A 21,683-nucleotide genomic window follows, 5' to 3' on the forward strand; every position below is an offset into this window, starting at 1 on the left:
CTGATCCTCTTCTTCCTAACATTACCTTAATTTTACTTTACTTGACAGATCTCTTTCATGAGGGTCTCTCTTTCTCTTCCATTAAGATACATGCCTCTGCTATTTCTGCTCATTATAATACAGACCCTCCCATCTTTTCCCACCAGCTCATGAGACAGTTTCTTAGAGGAGCTAAGAACTTAAGACCTCCTAGATCTCCTCCCATTCCTGCTTGGGATCTCAACTATGTTTTGGAAAAACTAATCTTGCCTCCTTTTGAGCCTGCTGCCTCTTCTGACATCAAGTTTTTATCTTGGAAGACAGCTATCTTGTTAGCCCTAACCTCTGCCAGGAGAGTTTCAGAGTTACAAGCTCTTATGGCTGTGGAACCTTATATTATTTTTCATCAAGACAGGGTATCTTTGAGGACTAATCCTACCTTCATGCCTAAGGTGGTTTCCAAAGTGGCTTTAAATGAAACTGCCCATTTGCCAACCTTTTTCCCCACTCCTCAAAATAAAGGGGAAAAGGATCTTACATTCCTCGGATGTACACAGACAACTATGTTTTTACCTGGACAGAACCAAGGATATCAGAAGATCAGAACAATTGTTTGTTTCTTATGCTTCAAGTTCCCAAGGTAAAGCCATTTCAAAACAGACCATTTCTAAATGGATTGCTCATGGAATCAGATTTTGTTGTTCACACCATGGAAAGCAAATCCCAGGGAGTATACAGACTCATTCCACCAGAGCGGCTGCCACTTCTGCGGCCTTCCTCAGGGGAGTTCCTACCAAAGACATTTTGGAAGCTGCAACTTGGAGTTCACTGCATACTTTCTCTAAGTACTACAATCTACCTCTCTATTCTAAGTCTAGGGCAGGCTTTGCCTCTGCAGTCTTGCAGGGCCTTCTAGCCGCCCCTTCTTCTTTATGACCACTTCCCTTTCTTTCAGCTTTGGGATTCTACCCTACAGTCATGACTGCAACAGTGAAACATGATGAACATAGTACAGTTGTGTACACCTACCATAAATGTAGATGTTCGAGTGTCTTCACTGTTGCAGTCTGGGTTTCCCTCCCTCCTGTCCCCTCTTATGTTTACTTTTGTGTAGTTCCTTTTTTCACCATTCTTCTGAGGTGTATTTGCAAAGGTTATGGGACCTTTTTCATTTTGGGACTCCTGACATCTGGGGCAAGAAAAACTGGAGAAGATGGCGTCGGCTGTCAGCTTTGTACTCCTGGCGCTCTGACGTCAGGGAGCATGGTTGAACAGCCGACGCCGAACCCAGACTTTGGGATTCTGGCCGACCTGGGGCTGCCTGCCGGCAGGGGAGAACCCTACAGTCATGACTGCAACAGTGAAGACACTCGAACATCTACATTTATGGTAGGTGTACACAACTGTACTTTGTCCTTGGTGCGGTCAGATGAGAGTGGCACAGAGTCTGCCTCTTTTGTGGACAGGCCTGATGTTCTTCATCTCACATTGCTGCAGTCCTTACACTTGGGTAGTCCGCTGTCCTCGGTCGGCCCGAATATCAAAGTATAAGGCTGACGTCGGTCAAGGCGCATTAGACTGACATCAGGACGTCAGGGTACAAATGCGCATGACCGACGTCATATCCTCAGTCTTTTTTGCCACATGGTCCGATGCAGAAGCAGCATTGCAAGTGCCGTTCGGCGTTCCGAAATTTTTCGAATTCGGAGTTTCAGACCGAGTCAAAGTTGGCTAAGTACCCCGTTGGTGAATATTTTAGTTTTTCTTGCCTCAGTGGTTTACCGGATGTCAGAAAAAGTGAATAACTGTATTTCTTGTGGGAAACAGATACCGCATAGAGATTATCATACTTTGTGTATTCCTTGTTTAGGGCCTGAGCACGACGTTGTTGGGTGTCGCTTTTGTGCTAGATTCAATAAGCGCACTATTAAGAGAAGGTTAGATTGTGCCAGGTTAGTCTTGAGCGGTGCAATTATAATATGCCGTCGGATGCTCCGACGTCCGCTTCTTCGAAGAAGCGCAAGGATAAAGCAGCTAAGCCTAGGCAAGAAGAGTCGTCCGTTCCGGACGCCGGTTCTTTAGAGGTGTCGGTGGAGCCGGTGGTTCCGCTGGAGTCCCAGGGGGAGACTTTGTTATTGCAGGATGTGGCCTCTCAGGAGGCAGGTCAGGCTGAAGGGGCTTCTCAGGTTACTGTACTCCCCTCCCTTCCTAGGGTGGTTAGGCCCTCTCCTTCTGTTTCCAAGGCTTCTCCCAGAGGCAGGCCAGGTTTAGCTTCAGTTGGTGTCACTCCTAGTTCTTCGGGATCTGTGCCCAAGAAGCATATGCTTAAAATGGCAGAAGATTTGATTACTTTGATTAGAGGTTCTTTGCCCCCTCCTGATAAGAGACCTAGGGTGGAACCTGAGTTGGGGAGTTTTGAGCAGGCCTCGGATGTTTCAGAGTCTTCGGCTGAAGACTTGCAGGAGTATTCTCCTTATTCTGATTCTGATGTGGATGATTCTACTCCTTCTGCTTCTCCTCCTGAGGATTTTTCTTTTCAGAGACTCTTCATTCCATGAGGGAGCATTTTAAGTGGGAAGGTCAGGACTTCTCTGATTCCAGGAAAAGGCTTAGGGAATTTTTGTTTTTACCCCAGCATAGGCCTTTGGCTATACCTCCTGTTCTAGATGTTGTGGAAGATGTGTTTGCAGAGGCTTCTCTTAATCCTGATTCTTTGCCTCCTGCTCCTGTTAAACCGGATAGGTATTACAGGGTGCCTGAAGCCCATAAGTATCTTTTTAAGAGTCCTAGGGCGGACCCAGAAACTGTTAGTCAGGGGCCTAAGGGTGTTAAGGCTTCTGTTGTTAAAAATCCGGTTCCTCCAGATAAAGAGGCTAGGGCTTTGGATAGATGGGGAAAGAAAGTCTATACTTCTTCCACCCTAGCTATGAGGGCTTTGAATTGCCAGTTTCACATGTTGAAATACCAAAACTATCTACTTTCTCAATTGAAGTCTAAGGTAGATGCTCTGGTGGAAGGTATTGAGTGTAAAGAGTTACAAGATTTAGTACATGTTTCTGAACAGGTGGGTAAGCATTCTTTGCAATGTGGTTTTGATGCTGTACAGGCTTCGTCTAGGGTGGCTGCCACTGGGTCAGTTCTTCGCAGGCACGCTTGGCTGAGGGATCAGAATTTATCTGACCATGTTAAGACAAGGATTTTAGATGCTCCTTTACAATCTGATGTGTTATTTGGTTCACCTGTTGAGGCAGTCTTAAAGAAAATGGAAGACAAGGCTAAGTCGATGCAGACTGTTAAAGATTTTTTGCAGGTTCAGCCTCCGAAGTTTAGTAGAAATTGGCCTACCAAGGGGTGGACGTATCCTTCTTATGATTCCCAGTCTAGGGGTAGATCTAGACGTGGTAGAGGCAGAGCTCAGGGCTCTTTCAGGCCTAGAACAGGGAGTTCACCTGCACAGTCTTTGAGTGAGGGCAGGGGTCAGTCCTTTCGTAAACAGACCCAATGACCTACCTTTTCAGCTGCCAGAGCCTTCTCGTCTGGCAGCACCTTTGGGAGGAAGGTTGGCACTTTTCAAGGAAAATTGGAGTTTAATTACCCAAGACAGATGGGTATTGGATATCATACACCAAGGTTACAGGTTTTATTTCCATACCTTGCCTCCTTTCAAAGGCATGCCAGACGTTCCTCCTCAGCAAAGAATAGAGGCTCACAAGCAAATTTCTCTGTTACTTCAAATAGGGGCCATACAGCCGGTCCCTATGCCAGAAGTGGGCCTAGGATTTTATTCTCGCCTGTTCCTAGTACCAAAGAAGGGGAACACGTGGAGACCAATTTTGGATTTATCTATCCTCAACACTTATCTGGACATTCCCAAGTTCAAAATGTTGACGTTGCAACAACTTTTACCTCTGCTGGGCAAAGATCATTGGATGGTAACTTTGGATCTCAAGGAGGCTTACCTTCATGTTCCTATCAGACTGAGTTGCAGGAAGTATCTGCGTTTTCGGGCTGGGACTTCTCATTATCAGTTCTCTGCATTGCCCTTTGGCTTATCTACTGCGCCCAGAGTGTTCACGAAAGTTCTGGCTCCAGTGATAGCTTTCTTCAGGCTAAAAGGAATACAGATCTATCCTTATTTGGACGATTGCCTGATTCTGGCTCAAAGAAGGGACGAGCTTCTTCATCATTTGGAATATGTGATAGCAGTGCTAAGATGCCTGGGGTATTCTGTGAACGAAATAAAGTCCAGTCTAGTACCCTCTCAGGACATGTGCTTTCTGGGTGTAAGACTGAATACAGCATCCCAGATGGCCTTTTTGACCCCGGACAAACAAAAGAATCTTTCCCTTTATTTTCATCAATTGTCTCATCAGTCCAGGCTGACTGCAAGGACAGTCCTTCAAGCCTTGGGGTTCATGGCATCTTGTATTCTGGTGCTTCCCAATGCCAAACTGCATATGAGGAAGCTACAATGGTATCTCAAAAATGTATGGACACAGCACTGCCAGGATCTGGACACTGTCATTCAAATAATACCTTGCATTCAAAAAGAATTTTTGTGGTGGGCTCAGGAATGTCACCTAAACAAGGGACTCTCTGTGACCCAGCCAGAGGCGAGTCAGATTCTAACGACAGATGCCTCAGACAAAGCTTGGGGAGCTCATCTAAATGGAAAGTGGATACAAGACAAGTGGCCTGCCAGACTACAACATCTACATATCAACTTGAAGGAGATGTTAGCAGTCCAGTTTGCATTAATAGCTTTCAAGGATTTCCTTCTTCCAGGGCAGGTGTTGATTCTAACAGACAACACATCTGTCATGTGGTACATCAACAAGCAAGGGGGAACACATTCTTATCCTCTATGCAGGCAAGCAATGATTTTGTGGGAGACTGCTCTCAGTTTACAGCTAAATCTTCAGGCAAGGTTTCTGCCGGGAGCACAGAACTCCTTAGCAGATGTATTGAGCAGACGAATTATGGATCCCCACGAGTGGAAATTGGATCCTCAAGTATTTCAGAAATTGACAGTGTCATGGGGAACTCCAGACATAGATCTGTTCGCTTCTCCACTAAACCACCAGCTGCCAAAGTTTTGCACAAAAAGGTTTCATCCCACAGCTTGGAAAGTGGATGCTCTTTCTTTCAGTTGGAGCAATCTTCATGTGTATGCCTTTCCACCTCTGCCTCTCCTCCCAAAGGTACTTCTAAAGGTCAGACAGGACAAACCAAAGATGATTTTAATAGCTCCAGATTGGCCTCGACAGCACTGGTACCCATTACTGAGAAGTCTGATGCAGGGAGCCTCCATGGCCTTTGCCTTCGATTCCACACCTGTTGTCTCAGGAGAACAGTCATTTACTCAATGTCAAGCTTCACTCTCTTCACCTAACAGCCTGGCATATTCTGTTTTGAACCATAGAGGGTCTCAACTTCCACAGCAAGTTTTGAATGTTATTTTGGAAGCTAGAAGGCCTAGTACAAGGAAAGTGTACGCAGATAAATGGAAGAGATTTTTATTTTGGAGTGCAGCAAAGGATTTTGATGTTTCTGAGCCTAATTTAAGTGTGGCTCTTCAATATCTTACTGAGTTACTGGACAAAGGTTTGTCCTTCTCTTCTATTAAGGTTCATGCTGCAGCAATTTCGGCTCATTATGACTGCGACCCACCATTGTTTTCTCATCCTTTGTTCAAGCAATTTCTTAGAGGGGCAAAGAATATAAGACCCCACGTGAGCTCCTACTCCTGCTTGGGATCTCAATTTTGTGTTGGAGAAACTTACTCTACAACCTTTTGAGCCTGCAGCTACTACTGAGTTGAAATATTTATCATGGAAGACTGCTTTTTTGTTGGCCATTACCTCTGCAAGAAGGGTTTCTGAATTGCAGGCCCTTATGGCGGTTGAGCCTTTCTTAATTTTCCATAAGGATAGGGTATCTTTGCACTAATCCTTCCTTTATGCCTAAAGTGGTTTCTAGTGTGGCTTTAAACCAAACTATTCATTTGCCTACTTTTTATGCAAATCCCCAAAATAAAGGGGAAAAGATTTTGCACACTTTAGATGTACACAGGCAGTTGCGATATTATTTGAGCAGAACTAAAGGGTTCAGGCAGTCTCAGCAGTTTTTTGTTTCTTTTGCTTTGAGTTCTCAGGGCAAGCCTGTGTCAAAACAAACTATTTCTAAGTGGATTGGATTTTGCATTGCTTTCTGTTATTCCCATCATGGCAAGGAGATTCCAGCTGGGATTAGGCCTCATTCAACTAGGGCTACTGCCACTTCGACAGCTTTTTAAGGGGTGGCAACTAAAGATATTTTGGAGGCAGCTACTTGGAGTTCAGTGCATACTTTCTCTAAGCATTATCACCTTCCACTTTACTCTAAATCTAGGGCTGGTTTTGCCACTGCTATTTTACAGGGCATTTTGGCAGCTCCTGCTTCTTTATAGTTTTGCCATCCTCCCTTACCTCTGCTTTGGGATTCTACCCAAGTGTAAGGACTGCAGCAATGTGAGATGAAGAACATAGTACAGTTTTGTACCTACCATAAATGTAGATGTTCGAAGATCCACATTGCTGCAGTCAATTCTCCCTCCTTCCCTCTGTAGTTAGAGGCGGTTGTGTGGGTTGGATTGTAAATATTGTGTATATTGTATATATTGTACATATTATTAGTGCAAGGGTGGTTGGTTGGTTGTTTGCTGTCTTTTGGTTTTGACCTTTCTTTTTAGGGTCTTCTGACATCTGGGGCAAGAAAAGACTGAGGATATGACGTCGGTCATGCGCATTTGTACCCTGACGTCCTGATGTCAGTCTAATGCGCCTTGACCGACGTCAGCCTTATACTTTGATATTCGGGCCGACCGAGGACAGCGGACTACCCAAGTGTAAGGACTGCAGCAATGTGGATCTTCGAACATCTACATTTATGGTAGGTACAAAACTGTACTTTTCTCCATCAGTCTCAGAGGTCCACTATAAGTCTTTCTGTACATGATGTGTTGCATCTTGTGGACCAGGCATTCTTGGCCAGAGGTATTCCACCCCCCAGGAACTATCCTTCCTTAGGAGGTGATCACCCATCTCCAAAGACACCTTCTTATTCTCCTGCTTCATTGCCTTTGAAGTCCATGGATATAGTACAGTATTCCCCTTCTGCGGTTCCCTTTATGGATCTCACTAAGGAACCGCAGTTGCCATCGGGGCTGGAAAGTTTTGCTATGACCCAGGATGGCAGCTGTGACACGCATAGCTTGCTGCTCCACAGCCATCCAGGGACTCCGAGTCGGCAGGCTGAGCCACTTAGGGGAGGAGTGCCCCCTGTCCTAGAAATACACTCCTCTCTGGGTGGACCCAGCCTTCCAACTGATGGAGAAGGCTTTCACTGCTGCTGGTGATACCGAACTGTCTATACCTCCGCCTTCCTCTGGTACACTGGTTTCACAAGTCGCACCTAGCGGACACCGGGTGCAAGGGCTTCAGGACATATTCCCTCAGGAATCCCCTTTTCCATTGTCTTCCTCAGCTTCTCCCGCTGAGGAGGTCCAACGGAAAAGTTCATGTAAGAGGAAGCACATGGACTCCACAGAGGAGTCCCTCAACAAAGACACAGATTTCGATGAGGTGGAAGGATTCCCTCGGTCACCCTCTGAGGTATCCTTTGGTGATATCCTTGAAATCCTGAAACAGAGAGGTGACTGGCAGCCCTCTAATCCAACCCCTGAGGAATCTGTGTTCCTGCAGGCCTTTCACGCCCAGCCCCCTACCTCCTGGGTTACTCCACCTGCCGATAGACTTGTCAAGTTCAGCGTGCTTGGAAGGCCCCTGATACTGTTGAAGCTGTTCCCTGGAGGTCAGATAAGATCTTGCCCCCTCCTGCTTCAGATCCCCATTGGTCCAAAAGTCTTCCTGTAGATGCTTTGGTGGTGACGGTCACAACAAAAAAGGATCTGGCAGAAGAAGAAAGCCAGACTGTCCATCCGCCTAACAGAGAGTCCCGGGCCCTGGACAGAATAGGGAAGCGCACCTTTGCTTCACCAACCTTTGCTATCCAGTCCCTGAATTATATGGCACATTTTACCAGGCTTCAAAGGGATCTGGTTTCTGAGCTCTCTGAAACCTTGGCTGGTGCAGTGTCTGATGAGGTCCGTGACAAAGTGGCCTCTCAGCTGGCTGCCATTGAGTCTATATCTAACTCCTCTATGCGATTGATATCTCACTCATCAGAAGGAGCAGCTAGAGTGGTGGGTTCAGCTGCGGTCTTCAGACGACACGCCTGGATGCGCTTGTGCAACTTCGCGGAACCTTTTAAGTCTTTCTGTCTTAATGCCACCATTGAGCCCTCCTTGTTGTTTGGGCCCAAAGTTAAAAGCACACTGGCCAGATGTGAACAAGACGGTAAGACCCTTTCTGCCGTAGGTGTCCGTTATTCTTGCCCTCAACATGCTTTCTCCCGAAACCAAAAGTGTGGGAAGATATGGTTCAAGAAATCTCGGGGTCCTTTCTGTGACACACAGGCCGAGTTCTCCCCCAGAGGTAGAGGGGGAAACTCACTGGGAAGACGCTACTTTCAGGGCAGAGGGGTGCCATATAACCAGGGTTCCAGGGATTCTTTCCCTGGTCAGTCCTACCAGCACTCCTGAAGAGCGGCCCAACTCCTTTCCTCTGGAGGTGGTCGGGGGAATGTTTCTCCTTGTACCCTTCTGCCTGACTAACCATCACCACCGATCCTTGGGTACAAAGCATCATAATCAGAGTTATCATATCCCCTTCGATCTTTGTCCTGTTCCTTCAAAAAATCTTCCCGACGTTCCACCCAGTCAAAGGGAAGAAGCAGCACTAGAGATAAAAAAGCTGCTAAGAAAAAGAGTCCTCCAAATAGTCCCTCCAGACCAGATAGGATCCGGATTCTACTCAAGACTATTTTTGGTGCCATAAAAAACCGGGGACTGGAGACCAATTTTGGATCTCAGTGTATTGAACAAGTTTGTGAGTGTACAGAAATTTCGGATGGTCACTATACAGTCTATCCTCCCGCCTTTGGAAAAAGACACGTGGATGTGCTGTATAGATCTTCAAGATGCATACTACCACATAAAGGTGGACAGGCCATCAAGAAGATTTCTGCGCTTCCGTGTGGGAGCCAGTCACTACCAGTTCAGAGTACTGCCCTTCGGACTCTCTACAGCCCCCAGTGTGTTCACAGAGTGCATGGCAGTTGTCACAGTTCACTTGCGACTTCAAGGATTCCAGGTGTTTCCATACTTAGATGACTGGCCCATTTCCGCCCCCACCAGACATCTACTGGAAAAAGCCCTGGCATACTCTCTCCTCGCTGCTCAAAGGCTAGGCATTGTCATAAATTGGCAGAAATCCAATCTCACCCCATCTCAGTCAACACAATTCATAGGGGTTATCTTGGACACAAAAAACTGCAGAGCTGCTATTCCAGAGCACTGAATTTTAAGGATAAAGCAACAACTAATTCCAATCCTTTCAAAGGAGAAATCCACAGCTCACTCGGTTCTACAGCTGTTGGTTTCCATGGAAGCCTCCATCACCATTGTTCCCCTGGCCAGGTTTCACGTGAGGCTTCTACAATGCCTACTGCTCACCCAATGGTATCCTTTTCAGCATCGTCTTTCAGCCATTATTCGTGTAACCCACAGGTGCAAACAGGATTTAAATTGGTGGATGAGACACAATCTGTCACAATGATCTCGCCCCTTTTCCCCCCAGCAACCCAAGGCCACAGTAACCATGGACACCTCCCTGATGGGGTGGGGGGGGGGCTATGTCAGGGACAGACAGTCCAAGGCACTTGGTCCCAACTGGAGGCCCATCTGCATATAAATGTTCTAGAGCTGAGGGCGGTGCTTCTGGTGTTGCAAGCATTCCATCCCCTGCTGCCATCTGGGACAATTGCAATTCAATCAGACAACATGGCGGTGGTCTGGTACATCAACAAGCAAGGTGGAACCAAATCTTACCCCCTTTGTCAAGAGGCCATGAGGATATGGCAATGGGTGATGGCTACCAACCGTTTTCTTCTAGCAATGCACATTCCCGGGAGTACCAACGTGGCAGACAAATTCAGCAGGCACATTCTGCAACCTTACGAGTGGTCCCTAAATCCCTTGATAGCGGCGGAGATCTTCCACTGCTGGGGCCGTCCTTGCTGCAACCTCTTTGCATCCCCGACCATTTACAAATTACTTCTCCCTGATTCCCCCTCCGGGGCAGTCATCCAGGGACACTCTAGTCCACGATTGGCCCTCGGGTCTTCTCTATGCATTTCCGCCGTTTCCTCTCATTCCCCAGTTTCTGAAGAAAGCCCAGCAGTTGAAGAGCAAGGTAATCCTCATAGCATCATATTGGCCATGACAGATTTGGTTCCCATTCCTTTGGCCTCACTTACTAGATCGACCATGGATTCTCCATCCAATCTCGGAGTTGATCTCACACCCACAGAACCTGATTCATCCCAACCTGAACAGCCTGAAGCGAACGGCTTGGCTACTCCAATTCCCTTGATTGCCAGGCAGAATGATCTTTCTCTACCAGTACTTGATATTCTCATTGCTTCTCATAAGTCTTCCACTAGAATTACTTATCTGAGCAAGTGGAAAAGATTTACCTGTTGGCTGAAAGATAAACAAGTTTTCCCCTTTACAGCACCAGTGTCAATAATACTAGACTATCTGGCCGACCTGTTTCAATCGGGTCTATCTGCCTCCACCATTAGATTTAATTTGGCTGCAATTTCTAATTTTCATGAGGGCGTCCAAGATTCCTCTCTTATGTCCCATAAATTGTGCAAGACCTTCATAAAAAGGTGTGAATCATCTGAAGCCACCTTTTAGAGAACCTATTCAACCATGGAATTTATCAGTAGTTCTACAAGCTCTGACAGTGGCACCTTTTGAACCAGCCTCTTCTTGCGACCTCAAGTATTTGTCATGGAAAACCTTGTTTTTGGTTGCTATTACTTCTGCTAGATGTATTTCTGAACTTCAAGCTTTATGTATCAAGACTCCATACTTGATTTTTCATAGAGATAGTGTCTCTAAGAACTAATCTGTCATTTCTGCCTAAAGTGATCTCTGAAATGTCCATTAATCAAGCCATTGAATTCCCAGTTTTCTTTCCCAACCGTTCAAACATAGGAGAGTATTGCCTACATGCAAATCTGTTTTAAACAGGACTTTTTGTAAATCTGACTAGTTATTTTTGGACTTTTCTGGATCTAGATTAGGATCAGCTGTTGCTAAGGTCACATTAGCTAGATGGTTAAAGGACTGTGTGACCTTTATTTACACACAACGTAATATCTCGTTGCCTACTACCATGAAAGCTCATTCAACAAGGTCGGTGGCAACTTCTGCTGCCTTCCATGCCAGAGCTTCTTTACATGACTTCTGTGCAGCTACAACTTGGGCTACGCCTCATACCTTCATCAATCATTACAAATTGGATTTGGCCTCCAGGACAAGAGCATCTTTCGGTTCTGTGGTGCTCAGGAATGTCCTTCCATGAGAGCCTTCCAGGAATAGAGGTAGTTGATGACTCTGTCCCATGTGTAAGGAATGAACGAAAATTAACACTATCAGATAAAGAAGTTATGTCTTACCATAACCTTCCATCTGTATTGTTGATCCTCGTTCAGTCATTAAGACCCTCCCTCCTTCCCCCTCATGTGGTTTCTAGTGGATCTCGCCATCCAGTTCTCTTAGGTTATTTGACCAGAGGGTAGCCTCTACCTTCTTTAACTTGCAAACTCAATCTGAGGTTACAGGGAGAGGGGAATTGCAGGTAAGAGTTTAGCTCGAGAGTTTGAAGCTGACGTGAGCTTGGAAAATGTCTGGCTCGGTTCCGAGCTCGGAACAGATACCCATGCATAATGACTTAACGAGGATCAACAATACAGATGGAACATTATGGTAAGACATAACTTCTTTGTACAAGTACAACCTCCAAGATTTAGTAGGCACTGGCCTACTAAGAACTCTTCCTTTCCAGTTCCTTCCGGAGCCACTCAAGCCAAGCCCAAACATTCCAAAAGCACCAGGTTTCAGTCCCAAGGGACTTTCAGAGCTAGCAATAGGGTGCCACTGCTTCCAAATCTGGAAACAACAAAACACCACCCTGTGGTAAACAGTCTCAATGACTTTCCTTTACAATTACCAAGCACTTAGCTTTTAGCCACCCCCTTGGGGGGGGGGGACTGGCTCTTCATGCAAAATACTGACATCTTATAACCCAGGACAAATGGGTTTTAAATGTAGTGTCCAAGGGATACAGATTTCATTTCCACACGTTGCCAACTCCAAAAGCATGGCTAGACCTGCCCCCAAATCAGTGGGCAGAGGCTCTGAAACAAGGACTTTCCCTCCAAAACATGGGGGCAATTCAGCTAGTACCAGAGAAGGAAAAGGGACAAGGTTTCTATTCCAGACTTTTCCTGGTACCCAGAAAAGACAAATCATGGCTTCCACTTCTGGACCTGTCTGCTCTAAACACCTTCCAGGACATTCCAAAATTCAAGATGCTGACTCTTCACCATTTTCTTCCTATGCTAGGCAAAGATGCCTTTTTGGCAACTCTAGATTTAAAAGAGGCGTACCTGCATATCTCAATCAGGGAATCTTGCAGAAGATACCTCCGCTTCAAAGCAGGCTACATGCATTATCAGTTCTCTGCACTGCCCTTTGGCTTATCTACTGCACCCAGGGTATTTACAAAATGCCTGGCTCGAGTAATTGCATTTTGCAGGCAAAGAAATATGCAAATATTTCCATACCTGGACGATTATTTAATTCAGGCAGAAAACAAAGACATTCTTCTAAAACATCAGGCATTTGTAAAAAGAATTCTAACTTGTCTAGGGTACACCATAAACGAAAAGAAATCACAACTGGTACCCTCTCAAAAAATGACATTGCTGGGTGTAAGTTTGAATACAACTGCCCAGATGGCTTTCCTTACGCCAGAAAAACAAATTCATTTGGTGACTTACTTCAAAGAGGTGGCCACAAAAACCCTGCTATCTGCAAGACAAATACTGCAAGCCTTTGGGGTTCATGGCCTAATGCATTCTTCTAATTCCATATGCAAGACTGCATATGAGGAAACTTCAGTGGTACTTAAAAAGTTTATGGAGTCAACATTGTCACAGCCTGGAAACAATGATTCTTATCATTCCTTGCCTTCATCTAGAGTTCCTATGGTAGGCAGAGGCTTGTCACCAAAACAAGGGACTGCCATTCACACCACCCCTGCTGCCCAAGTCCTAACTACAGACTATGCATGGGGGGCTCATCTGGCAGGGAAGTGCATTCAGGACAAATGGAGCCCAAATCAAATGCACCTTCATATCAATAAAAAAAAATGTTAGCTGTACAGAATGCACTACAGCCTTCAAGGACTACATGCATCCCGGACAACTAATGGTAAAGACGGACAACACCACAGTTATGTGGTACATAAGCAGGGGGGTACACATTCCTATCCCCTCTGCAGACTAGCCATGGCATTGTGGAACACGGCCTTGAGCTATCAAGTACAACTACAAGCTCAATTCCTGCCGGGAAAGCTAAATATTTTGGCAGACGAACTAAGCAGAAATCTCATGGACCCACACAAATGGAAACTGGAACCACGGATTTTTAACATGTTGACACGCAACTGGGGGAGCCCAGACATAGATCTTTTTTGCCTCACCCCAGAACTTCCAGTTGGACAAATTTTGCACAAGAACTCCTCAGAAAAAAGCCAGGAAAGTGGATGTTTTGTCCTTCAGCTGAGAAAACCAATCACTCTATGCCTTTCCCCCTCTGCCTTTGCTCTTCAAAGTTCTACTAAAAGTCAAACAAGACAAACCAAAAATGATTTTGATTGCTCAAGACTGGCCTCGCCAACACTGGTACCCACTCCTATGCAGTCTGTCACAAATTTCTCCATGGCACCTGCCTCAGACACCTTCCTTACTGTCTCAGCAGAACAACCACATTCTGCACCCTCAGCTCCAAACACTGAATCTTGTAGCTTGGCTAATCTCTTAAATTCCCCCTTAGCATCCCTCAGCAAACCTGTGTTGGATGTCATTTTGGATGCGAGAAGACCTAGTACTAGAAAATCTTATGCTGACAAATGGAAAAGATTCTGTGCCTGGAATCAGTCTCAAGGGATAAGCACAGCAGTGCCCAATTTACCTCTGATTTTACAGTACTTAACTGAGATGCTTCACAAGAGCCTGTATTTTTCTTCTATAAAAATTCATGCCTCAGCCATTTCAGCACATTACAACACAGAACCTCCCCTCTTCTCTCATCCTCTGCTTAAAGCAGTGTCTCAGAGGGACCAAAAACTTGAAGCCACCCAGGAGAGCTCCAACCTCTGCCCTGGGACCTTAACTTTGTATTGGAGAAACTCACTCTTCCTCCTTTTGAGCCAGCTGCTACTGCAGACTTAAAATTTCTTTCCTGGAAAACGGCCTTCCTTTTAGCAATCACTTCGGCTAGAAGGATATCTGAATTACAAGCCCTTATGGTAGTGGAGCCTTTCATCATCTTTCATGCGGACAGGGTGTCACTCAGGACCAACCCATCCTTCATGCCCAAGGTGGTATCCATTGTGGCTCTTAATCAGTCCATTCATTTGCCAGCTTTCTTTCCCAATCCACAGAGCAAGGGGGAGCAGATTCTGCATTCATTGGATGTACACAGACAACTTAGATTTTACTTGGACAGGACTAAAACTCAAAGAAAATCTGAATAACTGCTGGTAGCATTTGCTGCAGGGGCAGAGGGAAAGGCTATTTCAAAGCAAACCATTTCCAAATGGATAAGCCATTGTATTCATTTGTGCTATAAGCACCACGGAAAACCTATACCCCAGGGGATGAGATCACATTACACCAGGGCTGCATTTACTTCTACAGCCTTTCTTAGAGGTGTTCCTACCAGGGATATTCTAGAAGCTGCTACCTGGAGTTCAGTTCATACTTTCACCAAGCATTATCATTTACCAATTTTCTCTAAATCCAGAGCTGGCTTTGCCATTGCAGTTTTGCAGGGCCTTATAGCCGGTCCTAATGCTGTATAAATCCATTCTCCCAACCATAGCTTTGGGAATCTACCGTAATGTAATGACTGCAACTGTGAAACATGAAGAACATAGTACAGTTGTGTACACGTACCATAAATGTAGATGTTCGAGTGTATTCACTGTTACACTCCTGCTTACCCTCCCTCCAGCCCCCTGTTTTTTCTCTTACTATGCCTCTACTTTCTTTCATTACACTTAAGAGCCTTTTTGGTGTATTTGCTTTTGTTTGGAGGTATATTTTTGTGTTTTAAATTATTTATATATATATATTTTGCTCCTAATTTGGGGGGCACCTGACATCTGGGACAAGAAAAAATGATGTAATGGCGTCGGCTGCATGTTTTATACCCCTGACGACCTGATGTCCTGGAAAAAGGGACAGCAACCGATGCAGGACCCAAGACTTTGTTAATCAGGCTGACTGAGGGCAACCTGCCAGCAGATTACCCAAATGTAATGACTGCAACAGTGAATACACTCGAACATCTACATTTATGGTAAGTGTACACAACTGTACTTTCCACACCTCTTTCTGTTTTGGAGATCTTTTATCTGCTTATAGCTCTCTTATCTTTTATGTGCCTTAAACTGTCAGCTGCCATTGTTCTGTTCATTAAAGCCAGATTCTGGAGGCATCTACGTAGAAATGTGTTCCTTAGCTTGTCTGTTTTCCAGTTTCTCTCATTCGTTGCATTCTGAGTGAACATCTCAAAATTGTCTATATTTCCCTGCTCCGGCAGATGTCTCAGGTCCCACCTCATCCACTTCTGCTGGTGGCTCACCTTCTGTTTCCATATTAACTCAAGAACTTTTGAGGTCTGAAAATACTGGATCCTTCATGCCTTGCTCCTGGTGTTTTACCCAGTGATAGATTATCTTTTAGTTCTCTTAGCTGCTAGAAGGGCAAGCTATTTTAGCAGATTTCAAAAGTTTTCAACATTTTTAATGTGAAACTAAATTTAAGAACACCTGTTTTCATTTGCAGTTTTCAGTATTCCATTATTTGGCTTTTAATGACCACGTCTAAGCAAGGTATGTTCTTCAGAGCTTTATTTTACCGTAAAACACCAGTTTTAGACACATTTCCCCAGTCTAATATCTGATTTTTGTATTGTAAAGATGTGTTTTCCTACATTAAACAGACTACTTGTGATTGGAGTTTTTCAGGTAAAATAATTTTTGAATTTTTTTCAGAGTAGTCCTTATCCATAAGACAGATGAATCCTTAAGGACCAGTCCAAAATTGCTTTCAGCAGTTATGTACTGGGAATCCTGTTTCCATTTGTCCATTTATATTCCAGCACATTCTGACCTAGGGGAAGCTGCCTTGAACAGTGTGGGTGTGCAGGTTACCTACATCACAGTAAAGAATTCCACAAAATTAATCAATTACTAGTCTTTTTCGCTTGAAAGGAAGTGAAACATTCCCATTACAAAGTAAGCACTGTTGTTTTTATTGAACCGCTGTTAATCTTAGCAGTAGGGCTGCCATGGTGGTGCAGCAGTTAGCGTTGCCACCTCACAGCAAGAGGTTCTCCGGTTCGATCCTCGGCTGGGGTGCCTTCTGTGTGGAGTCTGCATATCCTCCCTGTGGTCGCGTGGGTTTCCTCCGGGTGCTCCAGTTTCCACCCACATCCCAAAGACATGCTGTAGGTGGATTGGACACTCTAAATTGGCCCTAGGTGTGAGTGTGTGCGCCTTCTGTGGAAGGTTGGGCTGGCAACTCAACACCGTAAAACTGCATTGCCAGTCATGAGCAGACAGGTGAGCTGCTGTGGCGACCTCTAACCGGGAAAAGCCGAAAGAAGAAGTGTTTATCTTAGCAGTATTTCATAGTCTGTGTTAGGGCTTCTGTTGTCTGCTTCAAGAGTTCTCTCCTGGATGTTGTTCTGCTCTAATAATCTCTCATATTTTTTGTAAACATTAAAACTTGAACATCTAATCCAAGGGCAGAGCACAGTTTAAGAAGTAAGTCCTTAATGACTTCCTATACCAGATCCACTTTTTGTCATCTTTCATTTGAGTAAACAGCTCATTACTCCTAAAACATTAAACATTGCTTTGATGATCCACTGGACTTGCTTGATAGAAACATTTTGTAGGACCTAGTTTAATTGTGGATCCTTGAGGGCAGTCGATTGTCATATCGACACCCCACATATTATTCCCTGGTTACTGGACCTTCTGTTTTTTCCTTTAACATTTTGGAGGTGTATGTCTTCGTCCTGGTTCTTTATTCCCAGTTTTCTTTTGAGAAAGAATTTTGAATGTAGTCTTTGTGTCCCTTCTTTTTTGCGAGTGTTTCTGTATGTGAATAATGAAGGGGAATCTCAACATATACTTGAAGAAATTTGATATCAGAAGGAGAGTTTAGACGTGAATTTTAGCCTGAAAATTCAATACCTTTGAGGATTTGGAGTTACATTAGGTCCTGTGTTGCTTTCTTTTGTTTTAGACAAGAATTACTGAGAGGAAATGTGTCTGAATATCACCACCCTTGACGAATTGGGGTGACCATAAATGCTTTGCATCTTGTTCAGTGAGGTACCAGTGACGGTGAGTATGAACAGAATTTGTGTATGCATATTACTGTAGTGTCTTGTTACACTCTTTTTTTTTTTTAACCTAGGTTTATTTACCTTGTGTGTTGCAATCCAAGAAGAGATATGTTGGTTATATGTATGAAACGCTAGATCAGAAGGACCCAGTGTTCGATGCTAAGGGGATAGAGACAGTCCGAAGGGATTCCTGCCCTGCTGCAGCAAAGGTAACCACCTTTTCTTTGACCAAATATAATAATATTTTTGTATAGTTTGTGGCTTTTGCTGTTGCCTGCCTCTACTGGGAGTTTGTGGTGTACTCAGTCCAGAGAGGTAAAACTCTTCAAACAGCGTCTGTGTTATCGTTGTCTCAGGGTGTGACTTTGGAAGGGTCTTTTATCTGCTGGTATAAAAATATTTCATTTGAGTTGAATCCCTGCTTATCTTGCTGAGCTCCATTTGTGCCTGACGGGGAGAGTACTTCATAAACAATCTGAATTACAGAGCTACATAAGTATATTTTCACACTTTAATTGTTCAATGTTTCTTCTCAGCACTGCACTGGTTGTATTTGTTTGCTTATCAGTACTGCAGTGTTTTTTATTTATTTGTTTAACAGTTCTGCACAAGTTTACTGCACATTTTTTATTTATTTGTTTGACTGAATTGTTTCCTTTTCTGTGTCTCCATTTATATAATTGCTGATCTGTAGTTGAATTTTTGTTTTCTCCCACCCAATTGCTATTGTGTTCAGGGACACTCCTTCCAGTCCCATATCATTAGCTCATTCTACCTAATACAGAGATCATTTGGGAAGGTCAAACCCCTTAGTTCCTTAACCTTGAATTTTCTTCTGTTCCTCTTCTCTCCCTTTCCGCTTTGCTAAAAAAAAAAAAAAACTTTATTCACCTTCTTTTAGTCTATTTCTTCCTCCTGTTCCATTACGTAGGTTCATAGGTGTGTGCTAGGGTAATGGCCCTGGGGCCTTTACAAGCCTAGCTATAGGATTAAAAATAGGACAAAACAGCCAGAAGAAAAGTAGAAATCACCAGCAAGCACTTTATTTTAAAAAAACATCTCAAATCTCTAGCACTACGGCAACAAGTGCCTTCTAGGAGTACATCAATAAGAAAAAACAGTGCCGTTTTATACATACATTAACTACCATCTATTAAACAATCTAATTAATTTCCTAAAACATTTAGTACTATTAATCTGTCATTCATAAAAACACAATTATATCAAAAGTTTCCATGAACATTTAGTATTAAGCCCATAAGAGCTTAAATGATTATATTTTAAAATATAAATACTTTATATAACAAATTATATTTGTTCTTAAACTCAGAATTGCCAACACCCCAATTAACTTGTTCTAAGATGCTGGCTTGCAGATTGTCTGGGTTACTGTTGTGAAATAACTTAAAATGCATTGCAAACAGGACTAGTAGCCTTCTCCACTTTAATGTATCTAATGTGCTCCTGCAGTCTCAATTTAAAACTTCTCTTGGTTTCACCTATATAAAAGAGATTGCAGGAGCACATGAGAACATAACATTAGATGTTACACAAGTAAAATGTCCTCTAGGACTAAAAGAAACACAATTAATATAACTAAAAAAAATCAACACTATATTTACATGCTGAGCATTTAGTACAACCACTAGTGCCCAGCATACCTAAAGTACTACATAACTTTTCCACTGACTTAACAAATGTATTATGTAAAATAATATCCTTTATATTATAACTATATATTCCTTCTATGATAATTCATAGTAGAACTACTAGCTACTAAAGATTTTTTTTTAATTTTACTTAACCCTTCTGTATGTCTTTCAAAAAATAACCCCTCTTCAAAAACATATTTATAGAAGTACACATTTCCTTACACAATTCCTCATTATCAGTACATAATCTATAGACTCTAAGTAATTCTCCAAAGGGTAAAGAATCCAACAAGTGTGATGGATGGCAGCTAGTTCTGTGTGAAAAACGATTACTGTTGTCAAGCTTTTGATGTATTATAGTTTTAATTTTTTTCACCAACTAGTAAAGTAATGGCTTTCGGCTTTTCCCAGTTGGGGGTCGCCACAGTGGAACTCCGGTCCGCTAATGATTGGCAGTGGATTTTTACAGTGCCGAGTTGCCAGCCCAAAGCCCAACTTTCAGAGAAGGCACACCCATTCACGGACGTACCTACCTGCATGTCTTTAGATGTCAACTCAACCAAGGGGAGAACATGCAGACTCAACACAGAAGGCACTCCAGCGGAGAATCGAACTGGAGAACCTCTTGCTGTGAGGCGACAACGCTAACTGCTGCACCACCGCAGCCTGCTAATTTTTTCACCAACTATCCCTGTTAAATCTATATCCAGAAAACTTATAGTTTGACCCTGTTGAAGCCCATCAAATTTAATTTGAAACCTATTAACATCCAAATCTTTAATAAAAACAGATATATTGGCAAACCCACCTTTACACAAAAATACTAGGTCATCTATAAATCTATAATAGGAAACAACAAAGGTTCTGAAAAATTTTGTCTATGTAAATACTCCACCTCATAAAGGCCCATAAAAAGGTTAGCATAGGCAAGTGCAAATGATGCACCCATGGCAGTGCCTATTTTCTGAACATATACATCTTCACAAAAACAAAAATAATTATTAAGACAAAAATTTGGTTAATTCTAATACATAATTACTTAGTGGGCAGTCTCCTAGAAAAAAACTTAATAGTGTCTAAACCATATTGGTGTTGAATAGAAGTATACAAACTTTTAACATCAACAGATACCCAGTACATTTCTTCAGTCCACTCAATTTCTTTAATTTTGTCTAAAAAAATCAAAAGAATCTTTTATGAAAGATGGTAGCTTCATTACATAGGGTAATAAATAATGTAAAACTGCACCTACATTTCATAAGAAGTCATTTGTAGCAGAAATAATGGGCCTACCTGGGGGATGTTGCATGCTTTTATGAAACTTGGGTAAACAAAAATAAGCTATATAATTATTTTCACTATATAGCTTTTTATCTACATCTTGTTTAGTTTAGAAAACTACCCAAGTCTATAATCTTTAGAAAGTAAGTGCTGAAATTCTTTTTTGGGCATTTTGATGATTACCCACTGTTTAGATATACTTCAGTATTATTAAGATGTTCCATGCACATTTCCATATACTAATTTAGCATGCATCACTACTAGGCGATTCCCTTTGTCTGAAGGTTTAAAAACCAATTCATGTTGTTCTCCCATATTTGTAAGAACTTTCCATTCATCTTTTGACAAATTGTAAGTAAAAGAATTCCCAGTTTGCATACATTATTTGTGTATATTCTAAAGAGAAATTGGCCATAGCTGAAAATTGTTGCATTCCTTCATGCAAAAAAGTGGGACAAAATCACTGGAACATTTCACAGATGTAGTATCAAGATAGCAGTAACCATTTAATTCATCTATATCCGAAGCAGAAGAATAAAAGCTGTCATCTAAATCAGAAATATCTTCATTAGAAATAAAAGTATAATTAGTACCAGCATATAAATGACTTCTAGAAAATAGTTAAGCAAATGTAATTTTCTACACATTCTGTATCCTTCAAGTTTAAACATATAGGGTCTAGGCATCACAGTAGGCACATATTTAAGACCCTTATTTAACTCATTTACTCCGGAGCAGCTCAGAAAAGGCTGCCTGCTTAATTCCACCATAGGAACAGTAGTGCAGCCTGAGCTCATTTTCAGAAAATCCATTTCTAATACCATACAGAAAACAAATGTTCATAACTCTTTAACTATAAGAGCTAGACTAAAAATGTAAATGCAAAAGTTGTTCAGCAGATGCTGACCTTTCCAACAGTGTAAATGTTGATGGTACGTACCAAGGTCATTATTAAATATTTGGCAAGTAATGCTGATATTGTGCATATTTTTTACCTTTTTGGAAAAGCAAAGCACAATATCTTGGTCAATGTACCATGTAGACCCATACAATTTGTATTTAATTTGTTTGTATGGATGTCAGCTTTTAAATTATACCTTATCCATTAC

General features: G+C 42.9%; 1 protein-coding gene across 1 annotated transcript in view; it reads left to right on the forward strand.

Annotated features, from left to right (window-relative positions):
* The window catches only part of REV3L (REV3 like, DNA directed polymerase zeta catalytic subunit), a 2,860,434-nt gene that overhangs the window by 2,506,739 nt on the left and 332,012 nt on the right, over positions 1-21,683 (forward strand). Inside the window, exon 28 of the mRNA XM_044062729.1 lies at positions 17,713-17,850. Within this exon, the coding sequence (XP_043918664.1) occupies positions 17,713-17,850 (138 nt within the window). The remainder of the gene's footprint in view (positions 1-17,712; positions 17,851-21,683) is intronic.

This window comes from Protopterus annectens, chromosome 2.part1, assembly GCF_019279795.1.
Source record: "Protopterus annectens isolate FY-2018-M chromosome 2.part1, PAN1.0, whole genome shotgun sequence".
NCBI lineage: Eukaryota > Metazoa > Chordata > Ceratodontiformes > Protopteridae > Protopterus > Protopterus annectens.